Source organism: Lasioglossum baleicum, chromosome 17 (assembly GCF_051020765.1).
Source record: "Lasioglossum baleicum chromosome 17, iyLasBale1, whole genome shotgun sequence".
NCBI lineage: Eukaryota > Metazoa > Arthropoda > Insecta > Hymenoptera > Halictidae > Lasioglossum > Lasioglossum baleicum.
Window position 1 is genome coordinate 8587652 of NC_134945.1, and position 26729 is coordinate 8614380.

At 35.7% G+C, this 26729-nt stretch overlaps 1 protein-coding gene across 11 annotated transcripts in view; it reads right to left on the reverse strand.

The window, feature by feature from the left end:
• Nucleotides 1–11748: 11748 nt before the first annotated feature.
• The window catches only part of LOC143217586 (dystrophin, isoforms A/C/F/G/H), a 1095306-nt gene continuing 1080325 nt past the window's right edge, over nucleotides 11749–26729 (reverse strand). For 9 of the 11 annotated variants that reach the window (XM_076442046.1, XM_076442049.1, XM_076442042.1 and 6 more), the window contains 11 exons: nucleotides 23617–23876; nucleotides 22500–22658; nucleotides 20136–20272; nucleotides 18801–19005; nucleotides 18599–18684; nucleotides 18182–18509; nucleotides 17984–18095; nucleotides 15741–16379; nucleotides 15543–15657; nucleotides 13867–13974; nucleotides 11749–12992 (listed from right to left, as the gene is read on the reverse strand). In XM_076442046.1, coding sequence (XP_076298161.1) covers nucleotides 12892–12992; nucleotides 13867–13974; nucleotides 15543–15657; nucleotides 15741–16379; nucleotides 17984–18095; nucleotides 18182–18509; nucleotides 18599–18684; nucleotides 18801–19005; nucleotides 20136–20272; nucleotides 22500–22658; nucleotides 23617–23876 — 2250 coding nt within the window. In that variant the 3' untranslated portion in view covers nucleotides 11749–12891. Of the gene's footprint in view, nucleotides 12993–13714; nucleotides 13727–13866; nucleotides 13975–15542; nucleotides 15658–15740; nucleotides 16380–17983; nucleotides 18096–18181; nucleotides 18510–18598; nucleotides 18685–18800; nucleotides 19006–20135; nucleotides 20273–22499; nucleotides 22659–23616; nucleotides 23877–26729 lie in introns of all 11 variants that reach the window. The other 2 variants (XM_076442043.1, XM_076442044.1) reach the window with 2 other exon arrangements.

Here is a 26729-nt window from a genome sequence, read left to right on the forward strand (position 1 = left end):
CGGATAATTGATTAATGATCAACTGCTGAAATTTCGAAATGAAATGCAGAATCAAAACTGTATGCATACTGAAAAAAAATGTAAACTGAGTTTTTGTCGAGATATATTTCTGTCAATTCTCCATCTCCGCCTCTGTCTGTCTCTCTCCCCCTCCTTATTATAATTTATGGATAGACCGTGTGGCGGTTGACTTCAACAATTGATTAAATCAGTCTCCGATTTTTCAACGATTGACGATTAACTTCATTAATCGATTGAATCAATAGTCCATTTTTCATTCAAGTTCAGCACTGAAACTATGTAATTGTTGTATTATCCGAACAATCATGTTCTACTAATTACCACGGATATAATCGAAGTTCTACTGTACTTCGACACAGACTTACATCCCCCTCCAAATACTATCTCTCCAAACATTTAGTTGTGTCTGTGTAAATAACAGCTATTAGGGGGGACAGAGTTAAATAAGACACTCTGTGTGTAGCTATAATTAGAAAGATAAATAATACAGGCATGATGGAAATATAAATCCATAAAAATATAATAACCAAACAATAATGACGAAAATGGGTAGGTGCAATTTAAAACAATGAACAGATTCAAAGAATTCAAGAACGTAAACGTATTGAAATTATTAATGAGACAAATAAACTTTAATAAGGATTAAGTTCAGCACTGAAACCAGAATTGGGAAAAAATAAAAATTTCGAATAAAGTGGGTCTTTTCCAAGTGGGTTTTAAACCCACTTCATTCGAAAGTTTTATTGAAATAAAATTTTTGCACAACTCTGACTGAAACTATGTAATTGTTTTATTATCCGAACAATCATGTTCCACAAATTACCACGGATATAATCGAAGTTCTACTGTAGTTCTTATACAACAGCAGTTTTGTGACTGTTCACTTTTCTGTTCGAAGAAAACAGTTATCAAATGACGTTGCTGGAACTTCCTTTCTGTTCCACAAATATTCGTACTACAAGAGAACTTCTATTTTTGTGGAAATGGAAAAATGTTCTGGTCCGATAATGACTGAAATTTCTACTGCATACAACCACCTTCATTTTTGCGGATATTTTGAAAACACTAAGAGTCTGTCGTAAACGTTGGGCACCGTATAAGATGGACAATGCTTTTTTCCACGTTAGCGCACTGGAAACATCAATGTCATCGTTATCAACTGAGCATTAGAAGCAACAAGTCGTGTTCGGTGTAGCTGTGCCAAGCAAAGGCTAAGAATATGTCCTATAAAGTTTCATTATGCTTCTTATTGACTCGTTTTCAACTGAAAATTTTTCAACCCTGATCGCTTAAATAATTTATATCTAATATGTTGGAAATTTAATGTAGTTTAACTCTTAACACTCGAGCGGTTGGTGACTCTGAGGTGCCACTAAAAATTGCTGTATTATTCAAAAGATTGTTACACTATTAAATATGTTGGTATCTAATCAATAACTAAACATTTAACATTTAACATAAACAGTGAACAATTTTTTTTTGTGTCAAATCATGATCGAAGAAATAAATACTCAATAAACATCGAATTTAAGGAGTTTTGACTTCATTCCAACACTTACTTTTCAGAGCTTCTGGGTGTACCAATTTATACAAAACATTGTCTTCAGAAAATTGGCTATAACTAGATTGCGGATCTTTATGCAAAATAAAAATGTTTTGCATTGATTGTGGGAAGCAGGAATAACATAAAAATTGACTTCATCCCTTAAGAACTTTGTTACATTAACGGCAACATTACAACGTTCTTTTATTTTTTAAATCTTTTACTGTTTTATATTTCGCCCAACCAATTTCATCATAAATGCATAAAGTTCCGCAGTCTATCTATAATTTTAATATATTTAATACTACAACGAAAATGTAGCTGGCAACTGTACCTTTCCAACGGAATAAATTTCTTTTTAAATTATTTTTAAATTTCTAAACAACAAAACGCGTTTGTAATTTTTACGACAGTCCCTTGCCAAACGCAATTTTTCATTGGTATGGAATAATGAGAAAATGTAGCTGGCAACTGTACCTTTCCAACGGAATTTTCTTTTTAAATTATTTTTAAATATGTGAAAAACAAAACGCGTTTGAAACTTTACGACAGTCCCTTGCCAAACGCAATTTTTCATTGGTATGGAATAATGAGGAGAATTTATCAAAGAACATGGTGGCTTCTAGAAAATTCAGCCTATAGAAATTGAATCTGGTGTCGAGTATAACGGACAAAGGGATCGATGGATTCCCTATTGTAGAAATTGCACAGCAAAAGTGAAACGCGATCATCAAATTAGCGAGCATTTCTGAAACACGCAAGGGGAGGTCCTTGCACTTAACACTGGTTTGCGTGCGGCGAATAGCGTGAACGCGCGCGGGACGCGTGTTGCCCGCACGCGTACACGAACAAGATGCACTCTCTCGAGTATACGTGGCCTCGACCTTGGTGCATTGCTCGACTGGACTGTGCATCGTCCCACGCAGTGGCGTAACGCCCAGGTGAGATTTGAATTTTTTACCGAACTCCGTGTCCCCGGCAGGAAGCATATAAGGATATACTGTCCATTGCAATTCCTTCTCATTCGAAGTTCAAACTAAAAATAGTCAACTGTTTATTTTCCTCTATATTCCCATACTGAACCACGCTAAAAATATAACGGTGATTATTTAGAATTTTAATTTCTGTTACCTATCATTTTCTGTTTCTTAACCCTTTGCAGTCGGAGTTATTTTAACTCGAAAATTAAACATTTCTTCCAACTTAAGGGGTTGACACAGTAATATTTTTAGAAATCGAAAATTTTTTTGATGGAAAATTACAATCGTTAACTTTAAACGCGTTTTTCTCAGAGTTGCGTTTCTTGAAACGGTGTACAAGATATGTATTTCGAGTTCTACCTTAGCAATTACATTAAAATTTTAGTTATCTTCATTATAATATCTATTAGGCATTCACGACAGATTTTTTTTTTCATTTTTCCATTATTTTGTTTAATATAAATAAAAAATTAACAAATTTTCTACCGAAATTCAGTCATTAAATTTGAAATATCTGCCATTTTGTTAATTTTCACAAAAATTGAAATGTGGGATCGTCAATGCCTAGAGAATATATCATAGTTAATGACATTTTTGGGATTTTTCATATAGTTAATTCGTTTTGTAGGAATCTGTACACCAGTTGGCCATCTAGAAGAAAAGATATTCCGTGCAGAGACGACGATAGGCATAAGAACAAATTATTTTTTAAATATTACAAGCTTTTTTTTTTATAGTACAAAATTAGACTGCGGATTTTATGCATTTATGAGAAAAATGGCCACGTACAATTTAAAGCAGTGGACATGTTAACAATATTTAAGGACATCAATGTATTATTTTCAGCTTAATAGGATGATTAAAAAAAGAATACAATTTTTATTTGGCTCCTGTGTCCTGCAATCAATACGTAGAGTTTTTATTTTGCATAAAGATCCGCAGTCTATTCACATAATACATATAGTAAACTGAAATACAAAATCTTATATTAATCGATCATTCACTTTTTTCTGTGCTGTTGTTTAAAAATCTTATATTTTCCCCACTTGTTACTTGTGTCCTAACTCCTAACTCCTTAAAATAATTGCATTTTATAATATAATTTATGTCATTTTATGGATATGAAATTAATGTAACATCTCCAATACTTAAATATTTACTAATTGATTAGTAGACTGCGGATTTTATGCATTTATGACAAAAATTGGTAGATGTAACTGAAAACAGAAAAAACATGAAGACGATTTAACAAAGTCCATATGTAATTATCAAGTTATTAGAATTGTTAAAGATATACAGAAATTTTTATATCGTTTCTGTATCTTGTAAGTAATTGACGAAGAAAATTTTTATTTTGCATAAGGATCCGCAGTCTATTGATTAGATAGCAACATATTTAATAATCTAAACAATACTTTTAATGGTGTTATTTAGTGGTGTAAGGGTTAAAAATGTCCGTCATTTTGACAAGAACCTGGTGTTAGAAGAAAATTGTGGAACTTCTTCTATTTTTCTTCTATTAATAGTATGCTACCGGTAGTAGGGAAGATAAGGGTTACATTTTTGGTAAGCTAGCTCGAGCCATCGACGAAACGTCCCGTAACAGGGAACGATGATAATCGGCCTCCGTCAAGCTAAGCGTTCATTAAAATTTCTGCTTACGTATTTTCGTATACGTGTCACGTATCGATGACTCAATCGCCGGCACTTGGAGTCCAATGTATAATCTCTGGAAACATGCCTTGATCACCGAACACTCTACTCGTATATGATGTTAAAAGCTGTAATGGATTCATTTTGAAAACGAAGTAGATTATTAACGTTATTTAAAAAATTAACGTACATTCTCGTGCGATAGCACATAGTATTTAGATACCACGCTTAACCTTAACTGTGCAATTATTTTCCAATTTTACAATTACCTTGCAATTTTACAATTATTACCACGTTTTTTTTTCAATTTTATGGCCAACAACTCCTATTTTAAGCGTTTTATTTGAAATTTACTTCGAAGGACAATTCCTTGGCTGCTACTTATTTTAAACAATTTTGTTTATTAATTATATTAAACAGCTGATCTTTATGCAAAATAAAAATTGTCTGCATCGATTGCAAGGAATAGAATATAGAATATAAATAAAATATTTCTTCCCTTAATGATTTTAATAAAGGAGGATTGACATCTTAAATTTTTAACATTTCCCAACGATTTTGAATTTCATCTACTCAATTTTTTTATAAATGCATAAAGTCTCTCAAGTTTTTAATTTAAATTGTTCTTCTTTTTATTCTTTTGACCCGTAAATAATATTATTAGACTGTGGATCTTTATGCAATTATTATGGCTTGTGGCAATTTTCAAAAAATGCTAGGATATAAAATATGACAGATATTAGTACGTTTTAAATTAATTTTAGATCTAAAAAGGCTATTGCCACGGAAGAGAAGTTTCTATTTAATAACCTTCGTGAAATTCGTCTACGAAAATTGAAAATTGCATAAACAACCGCAGTCTATAGATATTATATTGATTCTAAAAATCTGTTGAGTTACGAATGAAATTGCTGTGGCCGTTGAACGATTTATTGAGAAATTCTCAACAGTTGATCATCGATTTTCAGAAAGACTATTAGAAATGTGCCAGTAAGCGTTAAGAAAAATTCCAAACAAATGAATCGTTGTCTCCTACCGACACGGTTAACATGAAATCCGGTCTCACAGATTTCCGGTCCGAAGATTTATGCGGTTTACACGGAAACATCAGCACTGCCCTTATCGAGAGTAACCCCAGTTCGTAAAGCGTAAACAGTAGCAAAGTGCTTTACATAGGTTTTCTTAAAACCAGTGCTTCCTCTCGAGCGGAGAGAGCTCGTTATTAAGCGAATTCCATGCGTACCTTCTGTTACGGCAATGCTTTTCTCACGGGGCACCGAACGTCCTTAGAATGCAGCGAGAGCAAGCCGATCCGCGATCCCAGGGCGTGCTTTAATACGGAAATATGTGGGCCATGGCTCATAGTTTAGTAGCTATGACAGAACATACAGTAACACATTCGTTACTTAAATAATCAGTTTGCAAATACTCGACTGTTAAAATCTAGAACATCTCTATGCATTTATAGCAAAATTGAGTAGATGAAATTCAAAATTGTTGGGAATTTACAAAATTGAAGATGTCAATATACGATTTCTCCTCTATTAAAATCATTAAGGGAACAAATAACATTCAATTTAGTTTCTATTTCCTGCAATCGATGCAGACAATTTTTATTTTGCAAAAAGATCCGCAGTCTAGTCATAAAGATAAACTAAATATATAATTAGTAGTCTGCGGCTCTTTATGCAAACTAAAAATATCCTACACCGATTGGAGGAGAAGTAGTAGCTAAATAAAAATTAACTTCCTTCTTTAATAGTCGTGTTACGTTGAAAACATGCCAATATTCTTAGAATCTTAATATTCTTCACTGTTTTACATTTCACCCAGTTAATTTCTTCATGAATGCATAAAAACCCGCTGTCTAGTAATTAGTTTTGCTAAATTTTATAGCCTCTTCGGTATACGATACAAATCCATCTGTATCGATAGTGTAGATACTAATCGCGAACAAAAGATAAAACATAGGTTCTCCATAGCTCGTTTCATAATGAATCAAATTAAAACGAGCAACCAACTGTTTAGATTAATCGGTTAAACACAAGATGAAGACACCGTATCATTAAAACAAAATTTCTGTGTACATATAATTTCTAATGTCTGCCTTTTTAGAACTGAATGACATGAAACAATATGTCAACTTTCCTTTCCGTACTCGTATCCAAAATAAAATAATATTAATCCTTTGCCCTATCATTTCCTTTACAGTTACAGTGATTAAAACGTCTTTACCCACAAAAATGTTGTAGAAGAGAAAAGAAAATTTATATTTTCTTATATGGCTACATTTACTTTAATGCTTAAATATTGATTACAAACAAATCAAAATTGATTTCATTTAAAAGGAAAGGCGTAACATTCATATTTGTTAGACTTTGTTTAAAATCTTCATCACGAGTGTAACTCGTTAAAATTCGGCAAGGAGTTAAAGGTGAACAACAAATAGATAGAAAAATATATGACCTTGGGAATTTCGAAATAATGTGGCAGGAAGCAAACAGATGAAACGTACACGTAACAAATTTTTGGTTGACCTAACGTCGGGCTTCATTTCCAGAACGAGTTTTAGTCGTAGCCTTCTAAAGCAACAGAGAGACACAAGAAAGTGACTAACATAAGATGAAGACGGTCAGATGATTCTACTATATACATTCTACTATACTGTAGAGAACATTCGTGGAAGACTCCGTGTGACCTAGCAACAAGCAATCTTCGTGAACGAATTTTTCCAAAATGATCTAAAGTGCATTGGCAATGAAAATTAACACGTTTATAACCGGTAGATAATCTGAATTTAATTTTAGATTTGTGTATATGTACGAAATGATCAAAGTTTGAAGGCTGAAAATAAAATTTCTGTTTCAAGAATGTTATCGGACGATTATCAGTAGACTGCGGTTTATATGATTATTGATAAAAATGAGTAGGTGTAATGTAAAGCAGCAAAAACATTAGAAGAATTTAAAGGTACCATTATATTGTGATCATTATACTTGTGCACCATTATATTATTATCTAAAGTGCATTGGCAATGAAAATTAACACGTTTACAAGCGGTAGATAATCTGAATTTAATTTTAGATTTGTGTATATGTACGAAATGATCAAAGTTTGAAGGCTGAAAATAAAATTTCTGTTTCAAGAATGTTATCGAACGGTTATCAGTAGACTGCGGTTTATATGATTATTGATAAAAACGAGTAGGTGTAATTGAAAGCAGCAGAAACATTAGAAGAATTTAAAGGTACCATTATATTTATTTGCATCTATTAAATATATTAAGAACGAAATTATATTTTTATTTCACCTCAGTTTCTTGCGATTCAGATCGAACGTTTTTATTCTGCATAAAGATCCGCAGTCTACTTATCAGGTTATCATACCGAAGAATTTGGTAACATTCGAAACGCAGGGAGTTGCCTAAAGATCTCATCAGTCTACATTTGGCGTTGACGTCATCGGTGTACACAAATCATACGAACGACGGTCACAGAGGAGGAAATGAACAACGCGTCGGTGTAGAAAAATGGTGCTTTGACTCATTCGAGTTTCATTCATTGCAACTTACTAATGCCTACACAATACTCCACATTCTTTGGTATCTTTGGTATCATTCTAGTTGGTATCATGTTGGTAAATGAAACTGTCGTCCTCGATATTCTCTAAATGGTATTAAAATAATTTCTAACAATTCTGTGCACTTAGAGAGAGAGAGAGAGAGAGTTCCAGAAAGAAATAGAAACAATCAATTTAATATTTGTAAGGTTTCATCCAGAGTTGTGCTAATTCCATTGAATTACATCAACTACGTCGTAACTGAATTACATAATTCAAACCTTTCAATTAATTCAATTACTAAGTATTTTAATCAGATGAAAATACAGCTCTCCAAATTATAGCCCAGAACTTTGAAGAAGTGCGATATATATTTATGTTTTTCTTTATACTTGTTTACTGTCTATGAGGCGTAGTTTCTGTTCCTCGTCCTCATTTATAATACGTAACGCTATTTTATAATTGTACTCCAATTGCAATTACTAATTACATCGTAATTCAATTATCTTGTAATTATAAATCCTGGGGTAATTCAATTGTAATTCTGCACAACTCTGGTTTCATCTAACGTTCATCTAACCCTAACCTTGAATAAACGTGACAACTTCCGAGAGTAAAATAATATTTAGCAAGTAGAATAAAATTAAATGTCGAGTTCGCCTTGATATACGGCAGAAAAGAGTTAATGAAATTAGAGAATACTTCATTAGATTTTTACGAAAAATTTCTTTTTAGAAAACAGAACTTTTTGTTCCTAACTTATTAAGCATTATAAAATTGAACAGACCTCAAATGAATATAAATATTATAATTAAAAAGAAAAGCGTAATCAAGTAAGAGATATTTTTGTGAATGGAATAAATGTGTGTTGTTTCAGAATCTTCGTTCTGTATCTTAAATTGAAAACATTAGAAAAATAATTCAAATATTTTAATTGCATTCAAAAAATTTGACACGATATTATCGAGTTCATTTGGTTTCTTGGCTTCTGTTTTAGGTTTCGCCGAATAAGCGCAAACTTTTGCGGAATGCAGTATAGTTGGTATAAAAAGTTGATGACATCAGACGAATTTAATCCACTCGAATATTTTTTATCGCTTACGCACGTTCTTCCAAGCATTATTGTTTAAATTCTGATTCATCAAACTTATAAGATATTTCTTTGGTTCTTAATAATAGATTCTTAATAATATATGTAGATATATTTTTTTCATGCAGTTATATCGATAAGATACTATTGATTTTAAATGCTTCTATACGAGTATCGACATTCAATCTTTTACGGCACTGTTTCACGCCATGCCAGGTGCAATCACGCCTGACCACTCGATCCTTTCTTGCTCGTCGATTCACTTACGATTTCCATCGAAGGATGATTAAAACCGGATCGAATTAAAACCGGTCAAGGTGACGTCCTTGCTACCTAGATGGTCTTCAGGTCGAAGAATTCGGTTTTATGAGACCTAATTGATCAATCTACTTCATTGAAATAATTTTTTTTTGTGCTTAATTCTTTACTAAATTGACATGATTACATATCGCGATGATACACTGTGATTGTAACTATATTTAACAACATATTTTTATATACAGCGTGTGTAAAAAGTATTCGTACACGTTCTTTAAAATAGAATAACTTTTTTATAATTGTACGAAACTACTTGATTTTTTATAATCAATTAGAAGGACTAGTTTATGAAATGGTATGCAAAACAGATTTTCTAAAAATTATAATTTACAAGGTTACATGCAAAAATAAAAAAGGCATTTTTTAAAACTTTTATTTGGGTCCTTAATGAAAATTTAAAATGTGTGTTTTGTAGATCTATGTTAGTTATACACATGCTGAAAATTTCATCGAAATCGATTTACATACACACGAGCTACAAGCGGTTAAAAATTGTGAAAATCTTAGTTTTACGCGACTTTTGATCAGTTTCTGCTTAAAATCCACAGAATCGTACATCTTTGGATGCGTGTCGTTTTTTCCTGCGTCAATCGATTTCGCTGAAATTTTCAGTATATGTATAACTAACATAGATCTACAAAACATATTTTTTAAAATTTTCATTAAGGGCCCAAATGAAATTTTTTAAAAATGCGTGTTTTATTTTTGCACGTAACCTTGTAAATTGTAATTATTTTGAAAATCTTTTTTGCATATCATTTCGTAAACCAATGCTTCTAATTGATTATAAAAAATCAGATCGTTTGGTAAAATTTTAAAAAAGTTATTCTATTTTAAAGGGTGTACGAATACTTTTTATACTCACTGTAGAAAAGAAACTTGTAAATATGATATATACAAGGTGCCCCAAAAATGTTCCTTGAAAGGGGCGACTCATGAGATCATTTGAAGCGATATTTTAATTTGCAAAAATGTATCCACCTCGACTTTGTTAAGGAGTTATTAACGAAAAACCACGGACCAATCAGAGCACGGCCACGGCGCGATGGCGAGGAGAGTCGGGTTCGGCGGTAGGTTTCACTGAGCGTAGCGTTGGTATCGCGCCGCGGTGAAGCAATGAACAAGAGAAATAGCAGAAATTGATTTAATTAGAACTCACTTATTCAGCCGTAAATGCAGTTGCTGCTTTGAAACGCGTGAAATCTGGGCCTGGAGTCGAAATGCACCGCCAACTTCAGGTATAGTGCCCAAAACTAACGGATGTACAGTCAGGTCACTGAACTGCACAGCTGGTGGTAGATAACAACCGTGAGCTTCGAATTGACACGTCTTTAGAGATGTTCTCTCTACCGCGGTTCGAAAGACACTGACTTTACGCAAGATTTTTCTGAAGAGTTTAGGGAGGGGCATTATGCATGTCGAAGGACGGGGTGGTCAGACAAAAACAGGACACGAGTGGGACCGCAGCAATCAGATGTTCAAGAAGCAGATTAGTACGTAGAGACGACAGGTAACTGTTCGAAAAAAAGGTTGTCCTTTTATCCAGCAAGTGGTGGAATTGTCAGGTACGCGTGGCGTTTATGAGTCTCTATTGTTCTGCACCCCCTTAATCCCTTGCCTTAAATATGTATGCTATTAATTTCCTTTACATCGAAATAAAATTCTATTTTGGTTTTCTTAATGTACAGCTATTGGGGAACATATAGGCGTACAATACATATAAAGTTTCTCCTTTTTTAGGAAATTAAGAATTGCAAAAGAAGTTTTAATCACTGAAATCGTAAACTAAACCGTAAGGGATTAGTAAGGGTTTAATAAACTTTCTAACAGAAGGGCAGACGATGTTTTATTGTGTGATTGCCGTAAATTCTAGTTTTACAGCGGTCTCTCTCGTGCCCCCGTTTTTTGTCTGACCCCTTACTCTTGTTCACTGCTTCACCGCGGTGCGACACCAATGCTACGCTCAGTGAAACCTACCGTCGAGCCGGACTCTCCCCGTCATCGCGCGCTGAGGCCGTACTGTAATTGGTCCGTTTGTTTTTCGTTATAAACCCTTAACAAAACTGAAGCAGACATTTTTGCAAGTGAAAATGTCGCTTCAAATGACCTCGGGAACCGTCCCTGTCAAGGAACTCGTACATTCTTGAGACATCCTGTATAACTCACACCTTCATTATACACAGCTCAGTTAGTCAATACTTAAATAATCTTTTTTATTTAATCCTAACAGTTTTGGGACACCCTGTATTCATACATATTAAGCTGATTTTTAACCTTGTGTCAATGCCAATAACCGGGTGGCCAGGTATTCTTTCAATTTCTATTTAAAATTTCTTTATTGTTTTTCTTAACCAATAGTATGGTTTTTATGTGCTTGGGTGATCACAGATTAATTTACATTAGAGGTATAAAAATATGCGTTGAAACTATGCAACATCATATTGATTATATCGTAGAAAATTTTGGTTATTGACGTAAGGATTAAACACGATACAATTTTTGACGATAAATATGCTTCTTTCTTTATTTCTTCGAAGTAACGGTCTTATTTTACTCAAGAAGAAATAACAACACACATAATGGAGTTATTATTTTCTAGACAACTTTATTACATATCAGAATACAGCCTACAGTTTGTAAATTAGATACTTATCGATATACTCTTAAATATAAGTAACATCCGGCAGGCTTAAATAAGAGACATTGCCATCTAAAGTTCATTAAAAAATATGAAAAAACGATTGCAACCGGATAAAATATAAATCTGAAGAGTCATAATGCACATTGCTTTGCTTCTTGTTTTCTTTTATTATCGATTACAAAAAAGTCCCCAGTGTGTTGGCGTGATTATGTATATATGTATATGTATATGTAATATGTATGATCGCGCGAGCGCGTGTAACGATATGTACTGTGTCCACGTATATGTGCGTGTTAGATGGAAAATTCAACATTTCTGTTTAACACTTGTCATGGAAAGATACCAGACAAACATGTGCGAGCCACTGTTTAATATGGATATTTCCTTTCCTGTTTTTCCCTCGCGTTTTCCAATTTCCTCCGCGTGTGTCGTTTAGATTCACAACATGTACATTTGTGTTTATGTAGAATGTCGAGGAAGAGCCCGTGGCAGTGAACAGAATGGGTATGTAAATGTAACCTACGATCTATAATAGATTATGTGATTTGATACATTGCTTTTGCATGCATTCTTAATGATACTTTTTTTAATCCTTTCATGATAATTCATTTTATAATCATTATATTCATCTTCGTTAATTCTTTTTTTTTATCGTCGTTCGTCGTATAGATTAACTAGCAAGCATATAACAACTGACACTTTGAATTTTTCCCCTTTTATCTCGTCTTTCTCGTACGATTAGTCTCAATGATATGACGTGTCAATATGTAGTAAAGTTACTCTCAGGGGCCCGCCAAAGCCAAACAATAAATTGTCTTATTAATATAATTTAGCTATACAACGGTGTATATCAAAACTTATAAAATACCCAAAACCACTATGGCGGCGCCCCTGACCCTGCATTTGCGCGATATATCGTTTCTCTGATATGCGTTTAGAGCCAGACTTCTTATTGGTCGCTGATGATAAAAGATTCAAAGTTCGTCGATTTTTCATCCGTCTACGGTCGATCTAATTTTGTTCTTCTCTTCGTTGATGTCGCTCGAACATCTCTAATGGTCGAAGACCATGGAACTTTTTGCAATCGTTACTTGAAAGCTGGCGGAGGCGCTCTTTGCCCGTTCGTTTTCGACATGTCATCGCCGGTCATCGCCGTCACCAATTCGCCGAGAGGTTTTCCTAAGTCTCCTAAAAGAAGAAGATCTTTATGTTCCTTTTTCTCGAATTACTCGGCGGTCCCTTGTGCAATTTGCAAAGATCAATTTTTCTTACTAGAATTGCGGCCAAATTCTCGACACAGCATAGTATAAATAAATTACATAAAATCTCTTCGTATTTCGCTTTTTGGAAATGATTACATACTCGTGTCGAAAATTTCGTTGCATTTTCTATAGGTAAATATACTTAATCACCATCTTCTTGTACACACGTACATACACTAAATGTTCGAACTGTATGATTTGATTTGGGTGTTGCAAAAATATCGTTCTTCTGTTACATTCGATATCGAGAACATACGTATACAGCAAATTTCGAAATCGTTAATCTGTACGCAGTTTGGAAATGAAATCCGTCCGTGAAGAATAGAGAATAAAAATATTTGTCTCTTCAATATCGTACACGACAATATACGAATAAATGTAATCTATCTTCATGTTAATCTTATAGAAACGACATTTCGTTCACACCAACCGAAAAATATGTACCTATAGTGGCAAGAAGCGATGAGCAGAGAATTATGCTATGATTCGGATAAGCACAATGCATGATCGTGAATGATCGAGCATCTTCAAAATTGTATTAGAATATCAATATTAATTTGTATTCGACAATTCAACAAGACGGAATATATGGCCATGAGTTTGCACGAATAGAAAATCCAGCGGGAAAAGAAGCGTCGAGAGTCTCACCTTACATCCATCCTGTGGCGTGAAAAAAGATAGGAAAGCATTGTCATTGTTAAGCAGAACTGGGTCGTGCATAGAATGTTTGAGATGAAGAACTTCGCTTAAGGCAACATAAATATGATTTAGATTAAATAGTTAACCAAGAAGAAACGAACCTGCCATATGTAAGAGGTTACCCACATTATGGGCAACGCTGTGAGAATGTGGTGGCGGTGGTGGCCTCTCTAAACTGCTCACTCTTCCCTCGTTCGAGCCTCCACCACCTACGCCCATACACCCATACCGATAAGCTTATGATAATGTTCTTGTTAATGTGCGTTAATGTGCATTACATTTTGTTAATTAGTTGATTGCTAATAGTTGCATAATTGCTAATGGTTGCAATTGCATGTGATAATTGTTTTCAACGTGATTCCACTAGACAAAGCTGTATTAGACCTTCGCACTCGGAGCTACTTGAACTCGAAAACATTTCTTCCGACCTAGAATATTTCCATTCCCTATGACTTTTTAAATTTTATGGATATGAACTTGGTATAATACCTCATACAATACCTAAATGTCTAGTAATTTTTTGAATAATGGTACAGTAATTTTTAGTGGCGCCTCAGAGTCACCATTCGAGTGCTAACGGTTAAAGATATGCATAATTTATGCAAGTGAGAAAGTATTAAAGCATTTTAGCTCTCTATTTATTTTCATCTGATAAGTGCGCTTTTACTTTTGTCAGAAATTGTTGAATGTACACCTTAATGCAACATTAAGAGGTTACAATCCCTAAATGGGTTAAGAAACGATTTTTTAAAACACTTTTGATATTGTAATGAAGATATAGACCTCATTTACTTTCTCATTAAAAAATGATATCTAAAGATATCTTCATTGGATTCTGAGAAAACAACTTGTAACACTGCAGTTGGTACAATATGTAAAAATAATGAAATTATGTTCTACAATAGACGCTTGCTTCAACTATCTTCGAAATTAAATTTGAATTGCACGGTTTCCTAGAACAATAATAATTATTTACCGGACAGTGATAATCCGAATTAAATAAAACAACATTAAAATTCTTGATGAAATTAATTAATTTTTTACTAAAAGGTACCCGCTTCTCGGATGCCGCTTATTCGCCTAATGTAAAAGAATATTCTGTCTTCTTTTATCCACATAGAAATCAATGAAAATGCTTTCGGTGCTGTTAATAATCTTCTCAAAAACTTCTATAATGCTAACCGCCGTATCATTTTCAGAATTTTGTCAATGAAATTTTCTAGAACTGTTTTTTTGTCATTCCTAGGTGTATGTATCCGTAAGGATCGCTATGGTGATAAACGGAGTTCTAAAATTTTGAAATATATTAGATCGTTGCATATGAAACGACCGATTTCAGAATGCAAATTTTATGAAGTGTTTTAATCAAGAAATACTTTTAAAATCTACAGGTTCATTATATTAATATCATTTGAAAGGACAAAGCAAATCTTTTAAGTCCTATCTTCAGTTTCTATTTACATATCCAATTTTATTTTGAAATGAAGTTTATTTCAATATATTAGATGAGATGCGATCGTTGTATAGTTTTTCATATGAGTGAGAAACTAAACATATTGCATCATGCGATGTTTAGTCAAATTATTGTAGTTAATTAACGTACTGTTAGTCAATGATTGAAAAAGCTCATAAATAGAGATGACGACTACAATGGAGCTTACTTTAAAGTTACTGTTATGAATCGGACATTTCATACGCAACAACCAAATACATATTTGATTCGTAAAATATGTTTGCGGGATCATGTTCAGTTACTATTACTATAACAGCAACAAACCTGGAGAATCATGGTAATGACCATTCATCTTCGCTGGAGAATCAGTAGCCAGCTGCGACGCAGTTACGCTTCGTGTTTGCAAAGTGCCCGTTTTCGACGGTGATGAAGCATTCGGCTGCAATGATAATGAAGCATAGTCATCAAATCTGTGGTACACACAACGGTGTCGTAACTCTAACGAAACAAGATCTCACTCACCTCGTCTAGGAGCTGCCTGAGTCTCTGCAGCTGCGCCTCGAGTTGTCTGTTATGATCCTCCAGTATCTGCATGCGCGCCTCCAATCTGCCTTTATGTTGTCTCAACAATTTTGCCTCGGCGATCATGTCGCAGTCGGGTTGTCGATTGCCGTGGCCATCCTCGGGCGTGGAGCCCGGTGTCTGTTTCGAGCGTAGTCGTTCGTATTCCGCTTGGAGTGTCGCGTTCTCTTCTTCGAGCTCGCGGATCATCGCTTCGAGCTCCTCCCTTTGCTCGGCATCGATGGCGGCCATCACTTGAACGGGGCTTCTCGGCACGTTCACGTTGTCGCCGCCGTTCAAGCTCTGGCAATAATGGGCGATCAGCTGGTGCTCGTCGTCGCTGTCCGGCGTCGAGTTGCTTCTGGTGCGCGACAGCTCGACCTCCGCCAGCCGGGAGGCGTACATTTCTAATCGAGAATGCATGTCCTGGCTGAGGGAGCTGTGCTGAGGTGATGGCGCCGGGCTCTCCAGCGCATCCCCTTCGAGCACAGTCTGCACTGGTAAATAACCAACCCGCGGATGTTTCTTGAAGTATCTCTTCGACTTGAATTTGTTCCGAACTGCCCTTGAGAAGTCGCGCAGGTCCTCTCCAGATGTAGTCTGCGCGAAATAAATAAACAGATATTATTGCACCGAGTCATGGGCACAGACGTCCCGTCCTATATACAGAAAATACGATATGGCGCTGCGCAATACTGCACAAAATAACCCTACAGAATTTACACTTCGATTTCGGACGTCGACCGTCGCTTCTCGCATTGCTTGCATTATACAGTATATTCCCCTTTAAAATGAGCCCTTGAAAAATATGGTATTATTTTAACAGCTCATTGTGTCGCCAATTTTAACGATACCATCTTTTTCAAGGGCTCATTTTAAAGGGGAAACTTCAAGGAATATTACCATATTTTTTCAAAATTTAAACCACTGAGCCCCATCATCGAAAAAAACATAAACGTAAGTTGATTGTCGGGGTTGAAAAAATTATTTTGTAATAGCCCGATCATCCTTTCCGAATAAAACAAAAAAAAAATGTAGCTCAATCGGACAAATAGTTCTTGAGATAAAAATTCGTAAGTGAGGCACACGTTTTCGCCGAACTGGGCAAAAATTGAAAACGTTGGAGGCCTGCCATTTCTAGAAAAATTCGAAACCGGCAAAATGATGACTTAAACCCCCCCCCTAATTTCACATGGACTACAACATATTTCATTTAGAACAAAATCGACGATGGTGCCTGCAAAAAGTGATCGATTTGGCATAGAATGACCCTTTAGTGTTCAGAGATATATTTACTTTTGAATTCTACGGTTTCTGGAATTAAAATCGTTTAACTTGATAGGTAGCTTTACGAAAAACTCTTTTCTATTCAGACAGGCAACCTTTTAAAACTTCAAAATCCAAATACATTGTTCACCTTATATAATTTTCCAGTTGAAGATAATGTTTTAGAGGCAGAATCATGAAATTCAAACTAAATTGATGATTTAAATCGCTTCTTACAGAAGGTCAAAATTGTATACACATCGACTCTCAAATTGATCACACATACTTTAAATAGGAAGAATTATTTTATAAACGGAACAAAAAAAGGTTTCAGTATTTCCGCAAAGACAGAAGGATTAGTTTACTGAATGAGGCGTAACAAAAATTTTGTTCGAAAGTTTGTTTATTTGTAAAAAGGTTATTCGGATTTAAAGCGTGTGTGTGATCAATCATGTGAGTCACGGTATGTACGCGTAAACAGACATACTTGGTATAGTGAACAAGTATGTTTTATGAGCAATTTTTAATCTGAGTGATCAATTAAAGGGAGCGTATAAATTGTAGCTGTATATTTTTATACCTTTGAATTCTATGATAACATTTGGAAGTAAATGCCTTAGATGCACAGATGTAAATTTCGAGATAGAAATATGAAATATTACTTGCAACGAAAAATTCTATTTTGTATTTTATTAAATACCATGTAGAGAGAGAGAAAGAATTAAGGTAATACGGTATTGTAAAAGCCGTACATATTGGTCAGTTATGCATTAGAACAATCAATTGATGTAAAAATGCTTTTACTTTCCAGACCAGTATGTATTCCAGATACGATAAATGGTACGAACAGAAAAGAATTATTCGATAGCTAACCTGATGCTGAATATTCGACGAGCAGTACTAAAATTGCTACTCGATTATTGAATACGTGTACTCACCGCAGTGCAGTATTCCTGCATCGGATGCGTTAGTTTATGATTCTTTGCCTTGCGGCCCGAGAAGAAGCAGTTCTGACACATATCGAAGTTGAAGCATTTCAAGCAGCGATATCTGAAATGTTTATGCGCTCGTATACATCGTATGTATAAACCGCCGCATGAATTTGGTGTATGTTAGCCGTGAAAGTTAGGACTTACCTGAACCCAGTGAGGGGATACTCTTTGCATATGTTACATTTCGCTTGATGCTTAGCGCTCTCCGCTGCGGAGAGTCGGTGAAGCACAGGCAGCCAGACCATACTTTGCGGCTCCTGTTGCAGCCAGCTTAAAAAGTGCACCGCTTCTATTTCATTTTTATCTTTTCCTGCCATCTCGAAACAGCTACGAACGCTGGGCTCGATGTTCGATCCACCAAACGCGGCCACTTCTCCTAACTGCCTCGGTACTTGAATGCAGTCGTGCAACAGTAAACCTAGTTTCCGTTGATCCACCAATCTGTTCGGATCAGCGATCAGTCGGAACAGATCTGGAACGGTTGAAATCTTGTTATTCGTATTCTCTGTACAGTATAGTATTTGATCGGGCTTAGGGAAAAATGGTATCAGCGAAGCTTACATCTATATTTCTCTTCCAAGTGTCCCTTGCACAACAAGACCAAGCCTACTTTGAAGGAAAGCACGCGAATCTGGCCGGTTCGTTGACTGGAAAATAGAAATCAATTCGGTGAATACAGTTACGTTTGTTCTACTATTCAATTCAAGGGATTAGTTTGGCTGTTTGGATTATTTGACGGACAATGACAACCGATTACACTCACCTATCATACACGTTGAGGAGCCAATTAATGGCCAAATCGATGCACAACGGCACAGACACCTGCGGCGGATTGTCAGCCGTTATCACTTCGTACAAGGACGTCAGGACTGTCACCATGTCCGGTATGTCGATTAGCTTGTCGTTTTGCGCTCGGAGCCCGTGCGAATCGAACTGTTCCAATGCGGTGGAGAGGCTCAACAGATCCACTGGAAAGGATAATTGGTTGGTAGGTGATACATACTGCTTTGTCAGTCTAATTGTAAGCATTTTCGGATTAATCATCATTGCAAACGGTGTACTGTACGCTGACGAAATTAAATTCTACAATTCTGCCTCGACAATTATTGGAGATATACAGTCGGGCAGAAAATTAAGTGGACACCCTTTAACTTTTATTTTTTTTTTAACAACCTTTAAAACTAATAACTTTTTCAATATTGGACCAAACTACGCGAGTTTTTTCTGAGATGTTAGAAGGATTAGTTCAATGTCACTCTCACAATGGCACAGTGGTGTCCACTTAATTCTGTCCCCGACTGTACTCGCCTTCATAACGAAAATTAATTTGTGCGTGTATGTTAAATTACGATCTTTAATCGAATCAACAAGTGTTGCCGAAGCCTTTAGATTGTTGCATAACATCTTTTGATAAATATAAGATAAGAATTTGCATGTTATGAAACGTTTTGATCAAGAAATACTATTATAGTTTACAGGTTCATTATAGATATACAAGTTTAAGGTAGAAAGCTGGCCTTAAGGCTATTCAGATTTTATTTATAATATTGAATTTTACTTTTGAATAAAGGTTATTCCAGTGCATTCTTTTCGTACAGGTCGAAACATAAGTATATTATGCGATATTTGGTCAAAATGTGGTGGTAACTGAATACACAGTCTTGCTAATGAAGAATGTGGATTATAGAATGATTGCTGATAGAATCAATAGGTTTTATATAAGTATGTATAGGAAAAAGTTACTGTTACAAGTCGGCATTTAATACAAAACTTCTGTAGGTACTTCTTAGGTACATGATCCATGGCTATCTTAAACTTTTACACTTGCAAAAATGTCTTGATTTTCAAGGGGCTGGATTTTTAAATTTTAAATAAAGGGGCGGAATGAATGCATCAACCGAATGATTAAGTACCATTCTATCTTCCAAAGCAAAATAGAACGCGGAAGATGAGGTCCATTGACAACGTTGAGGCGCTCGTTGCAGCAAGACATGATTAATCGAGAAAATTGTGGCGATTAATGAACGCGCCCGGAGCAAACTAATCTCTACCACACGAGCTAGACCGATAGAAGCTTGCCAGCCAGCGAAATACTCACGGCACAATCGCTTCTGAACGGTGCGCAGCTTGATCGCGGTCCTGTATGCGGAGAATCGTACTTCATTCAGGTCCGCCAGAGAAGACATCAGCTCTATCATTTTCGGATGATCCCAATGGGTGGTCTCCGACTGATGGCTGAAAACGTATCAGGATTAGGAAATGAGTCCGACCACTTAGCGGGGAAGCAGAGGATTAAGAAATTAATGAAATTTGGTAGCGAGAAGGATCTCGCGGATAGAAGTTGCCCAAGTCGAGCTCGTCCAGAACTTTGTTTAATCTTTACGAAATCCAAGCGATTCTTGGCTCGGACCGCATTTTAAGTATTTATCTACGGATCGAGGAACTCGAACATTCGAAAGCCCGAGAGATTCTTCAACTGGTAAGATATGGTTAGAATATAGACAGACCTGGGCAAATTTTATTTGATATGAAAATAAGAAATAACTATTTGAAATCATTTGTTTCGCACCGTTATTTGAAGATAAAAATAATACTGATTCATTTGAAATAACAGCAATTTCAAATAGTACACTATTTTCGATATTTCTTTATTTCAAGTTTGCCAAAAGAAATAATCCTCAAAATAATATGCAACAAATGGGTGTCTGTATAAACTGGACTCAAACCTGATAATCCGGTTAGTTTTGACGAACAATTTCACTGTTATCTGAAATGATTATTTCAAATAATTACAAAGTAAAATAACATGCTATTTGAAATAATATCTCAAGTAATGTTATTTCAAAAGTGATCACAGGCATCGAAGTAATTGTAAACTAAAATAACATGATATTTTAAATAATATTTCAAATAACGTTACTTCAGAGGTGCCCAGATCTGGATATTATCCAATCCTTTTTTTATATATTTCTTTAATCGTTAAATTGCTTGTCTCATCAAAAATTGAAATCGCGAAATTTACCAACATATTTTACCTAAAAAACGTACTACTTAGTTTTAACAATTGTACGCTTCGGGTCACTTGTTTTTAAAATGAAACTACTAATTTACTAATGAAATCAGTAATAATAGAAAAATATTACTAGTTAGACTTTGCTCGGCTTCCCTGAGTTTACCCTTGAGAAAGAAATTCGTTGAATAATTCCTCGTGGAAGCATCTTCAGAATCTCAATATACACACACACACACACACACATATCCGCAAATTAAAAATATTCTAATATTTTGACGGTGCCCGTAAAGCTAGTGTCAACCAGCTGACTGAAGTACAGGGTGCGCCATTTGTAGGTACCATATGTTAAATGCTTATAAAATAGTGAAAACGTAATTAAATCGAGTTCGGTTTGCGATATTTATTTACTTTGGTTTATACCAATACAAAAAATTCATTTTTTAAATACAACGTCGGGCAAGTAATCACCTTTATGAACGACGCAAAGAAATGCTCGTTTTTGGGCATTTCCCATAACTTTTTGCAACGTTTCGGGCATTATTTCCGTTATTTCCTTACGGATTGCATCTTTCAGCTCCTGGAGGGACCGCGGCGCGCCAACATAAACTTTTGACTTTAAATATCCCCACAGAAAAAAGTCTGGAGCAGTCTGGAGGCGTCAAATCCGGCGAACGTGGAGGCCAATTGTAATCGCCATTTTTCGAGATTAAGCGATTCGGGAACAATCTTCTGAGGAGAGTCATTGTGCTGGTGTTAAGTTATTCATGGTGAATAATGGTATGAAATGAGCTGTCAAATACGCTAGAATATTCTCCGGAATGTTTACGAATAACAATTGTTTTAGCGTTTAACATATGGTACCTACAGACGGCGCACCCTGTATGTATTAGGTTGTCCCGAAAGTAGCTTTCGGAGTGTGTTCCTTTACTATTGCCAAATAAATATTAGGTCGCCCCAAAAGTTGGTTTACACATAATACAAATTCGTGTTAGGAAGTACTAAAACATTAACGTAAATATTATTGCATTGTTTGTACTTATTTAGCAACATGGAAGGAACACATTCCGAAAGGAACTTTTCGAACAACCTAATATTATCCTCATATTTCCCTCAATCTAAATCAACCGAAAGTCTTGTTAATCCCACGTGACTCGTTTCACCCTTCCAGTCTCGACTAGATTTTCCACGAATTCGTTCCTCGATTTCCGTTGCTCGAATGCAGAATTTGTATCGTCCAATCTCGCGTATACTCTCGCGAACGTGAAATTTTCGGTTGCTCCCGAGCTCTCTCGCAAACTTCCTGTTGTCTCAAATCACAACTGTCTCATCAATTATTCGTTTGCCTGCGCTAAGATCGCGCCGGCATGGTACGAAATTCGACCGCGGGCGGGGGAGGAATTCGTTCGTCAGTTTAAGGTGACTGACTGCAGAGCAAGGAAGATCGATTACTTGATATAGTAAGGCACTTTGGCGGGTGTGAGGGCTCTCTCCCATGGTGGTTCCACGCTGCTCGCGAGGAAAGCCTGGCTACCCGGAGTGCTGCCATCCTTTCCAAATCCGCTTAGCAACTTGTAACGCTCGTCAACCGCCACTTGCAGCACCTTCCACCTGCGAAAACACGTGAAAAAGTTACCGTCTCGTGATTTTCCATTCGAACGACCTCGGAAAACCGATAAGTAAGCGATTTCTAGGTACGTATACCTTGGTGTACGATATATCTTCTAGCAAACGGAAATAACAAAGTTAAAGGAATATTATTGGTGGCGAAAAGAGGCAAGTCTTATTTAGCCTCTTGGCGTTCTTTCAGTAGTACATCATTTGTTCTTGTACTAATCCTTGTTATAATGTTTAGAACAGTCTGACATTAACTGGTTCATTTTCTAAGTATAAGTGTGCACCCAGTGGCGCGTTGCCCTATGGTCAACTTGGGCAAATGCCCGGGCCCCATGCAAAAGGGGCCCCCGAACACATACCAAGATCCAAGATCCAAATTCTATCTTTTTCTCATTAAAGAATTTCACCCTCTAATTTGGGAAAATTTATAATACAGTAAAGTCGCGATTCTTGTCAAACAGCCTGTGTTCTGCACGAACAGTGATCGCATACCGACATTATCTTTTTATGACTGCGTCTACCGTGCCGACAACATGATGGCCCTCAAGAGCAGATGCAATTTTAGCTGTTAATATTAATTTTTTTGTTAATTAAAGAGGCTATTTACAATTTCTAATGATACTAATGAAAAACCCTTAACAAAGTTAGAAGCTGAAAAGCTGCATAAACAATTCGGCAACTTTGAAACCGCACTTTTGCTTTTCATGTAGAATTCCATACTGCAGCAATTAAATGCAACCAGCAAAAGTCTGCAAAATAGAAATTATGATTTACGAACTGCTGTAAATCTTTTAAAAGCTTATAGCAAGCAAAATAAATTGTTTCAATTATTATGAAAACGAAATTGTTGTTTCTTCCTACGTTTACCCTAACTATTTGCAGTTTTCCGGTTCTTGTGGCGCGACAACGACAGAATGGTAATCGAAGGAATTTACTGGAAGTCGGGTTATACCTGGTGTTGAGATCTTCGAGTTTCGCCAGCAAAGCATGAGAAACGATGACGCTGCTCGAGGCGAAGACGCTCGCTTGGTCGTTCGCGTCCTCGATGTTCCTCTGAATGGGCACCAGTCGTTCGCCGAATTTCTGCAATTGCTCTAGAAATTCCGTCGCCTCGTTCGCGTCGCTCGGGTTTTGCCAGCCGCTCTGGACCGCCTCGGCGGCGGTCATCCGTGACGACAGATCTTCGAGCAATTTTTGGAAGACACATATTTTCTGCAATCAAAATGAAAACGATCCAATTTTTCGAGTTTCTCTTCAAGCGCTTGTTAGTGCATCGTCGATTCGATTGCGACAGCGATTATTGAACAATAACATTCAACAACCGCAACTTTTTCTTTCTTACACGAACTTATTGATCGATGTAAACACCATTGTAATCAATAGACAGCGGATTTGATGCATTTATGACAAAAATGATTAGGTGCAATTTAAAACAGTAAAAACATTAGAAGAATTTAATTTACTTAAACATATTAACAAACAAAATATATCTCTGTCACTTCAGTTTGTTGCAATTCAGGTAAAAAATTTTTATTTTGCATAAAAAAGCAATATCTTTACGAAATATTGCGTACAAAATATTCAAAATGGTTCTTTCATTTGTGACCTTGTATGACCTCGAAGATGAGTGTGTCGTATAAGAATGAATTCGTTTCGGCACACGCTTTCAAATGATATAAAAAATACATAGCATTCCATTTAAAGAATTGAAGATCATGTTCATTTCTAGAGAAAAATTACAGACACCATTACATTCCTTGCAAAAAACAGTGTAACTTTCTCCGCTTTCATTTCTTTCGAATCACAATAGTTTTCGAAAACAGAACGCCACCTAGTAATGACGTGAACTCCGTATGCAGGGTGTCCCACACGCAATAATTTTCATGATTTTTCAATTAATTGTTTGCAATAATCTGGCAAGAAAATATTTTAAACAAAAGTCGATCAGTTTTCGATTGGCTATACATTGCCCATAAAAAAAGTTCGAAAATTTTCTTTTTAATTATTGCCAAGGCTACCTTCATTTTTTAAGTGGTACTGCAAGGTCATCCGAAGGTCATGGTATACTAGGTCGTTGAATTTGTCTTGATACGGGCTATAATACTGTTAAGTCAAAAATACCAAGTGCCAATTAAAAAAATGAAGGTGGTCTTGACAATACTGAAAAAAATTTCGAACTTTTTTTATTGCAATGTATAGCCAATTGAAAACTAATCAACTATTGTTTAAAATATAATATTTCTTTGTCAGATTATCAAGCAAGTACTTGAAAAATTGTGAAAAGTGTTACGTGGGACACCCTGTATAGTGTAACAAAAGCTTAATTAATTCTTACTTAATTAATGGCTCCCATACCGATAAGGCGATACTAATATTTAAAAGATTATTAATATTCTTCAAGGCAGAAGAGTGTTTAACACCCTATGTGTGACGCGCATGGTAACTTTTTCTTCCGACGTGCATGCTGAGCAAAAAATAATAGCCTTTTGTAGTCACGCTGAAGTGTTTTACATTTCGTAAATAACGCGAACCTCTACGAAGATAATTAATTTATGGATGACAAAGGATATGTAATTACGAGGGTTTGTTGTTCAAGAAAAACAAGAGAAAGAAAGGCTGTAGCAACTGTGCTTGCTACAGGTGCAACCACAAGAAAAAAAGACGCTCGCGGAAAGTTAGACCTCGTTAAAACGTGCAACTTTTCCTTCGACGCTCCTCTCGCGCACAGAGTACTAACCACCTCACGGTCGAATGAATAGCTTTGTACGCGGATTCATTCATAATTTTATGCATTTTGTTTACAAGTGAAATTATGTCGAGCGTGACCGCACTAATGGGAAGAAGTCGAAGTTTGTCAGACAAAGTTCCTACGCATCTGCACGCGTTGTCTTCAATTTCCATCAACTTTAGCTCTCCTTGCTGAACAAACAATTGCTAGTACATATTATATTTTCAGAAGTCGATTCTACTATTGTAGATTAATGCGGACTTGTGTCTTGCAATGCGTGGTGAATAATAAAACGTTTTTGTATTGTTCACTCAGTTTAAAGTCTCCATACACCCTTAAAGTAATGCAACTTTTTCAAAAGTGGACCACATGACTTGAGTCTCTTTAAGAATTCAGCAGAATTAGGTGACTAAATGATGTGTGAAGAAAATTTCAAGAAAATTGCAAAAGAAATGGTAAATATTGATTTTACAACTTTTGAGTATGTAATAAAAATGTTAAAATTTTGTGGGTTTTAGATCTGTATCAATTATCCGCATTATGAAAATTTCATCAAAATCGGTCAACGTTACAATGAGCTAGAATCATTTGAAGATGACCGCTAGGCTGCGGATTTTCATGCAAAATATTCCAAGTCAATTGCAGGAAATAGGAGCTGTGCATAGACATTTATTCCTTTTCGTAATAATTAATTAAGCTCTCATCTTGAAATGTTTCTTGCTAATAACAACATTGCCAGATTTCCGAGTTTTTCCTGGAAACTGTTGCTATATTTCAATAATGATTTAAATGAAGATTCGTACGCGACATTTTAGACAATACATTTCTGGCGTTTTGTAAAATTTTGATTTACGAAATTTAAACACAAAGCTGCAGCTTACAATGTTTTTATGGCTAGATAAAATTAGAATTTTTCATTTAGTAATTATCCCGGCAAAAAAAATTTGGGAATTTTACTTAGTCTATCTAATAGGAAAGGTACGAAAGTTTTAAACTGCGTTTTCACTGGACCGTAATTGAATTCTCAGACAACAAAAAGATGATACGATAGGATCTTTATCAATTAATTCCATCCTCACTATTCGTGGAAGAAAATCAATTTTTCGTGTTGCCCGGGAGAACATTGGGAGCTGTAACTGAAATCCGCAGCTCGTTATTTCAATTTAATAATATTTATTACGAAGGAACAGAGTCGTTTACCCAAAGGAGAAATATTCCTACGTACAATATACAAAATGAACCCATTTTACTTGCCTGCTCCAGCAGTTCACTCTGAAAATAGTGCTTTCCCGCAAACGAGCCGGACGAACGTTTCTACGAGAACGACGCGACGCCGC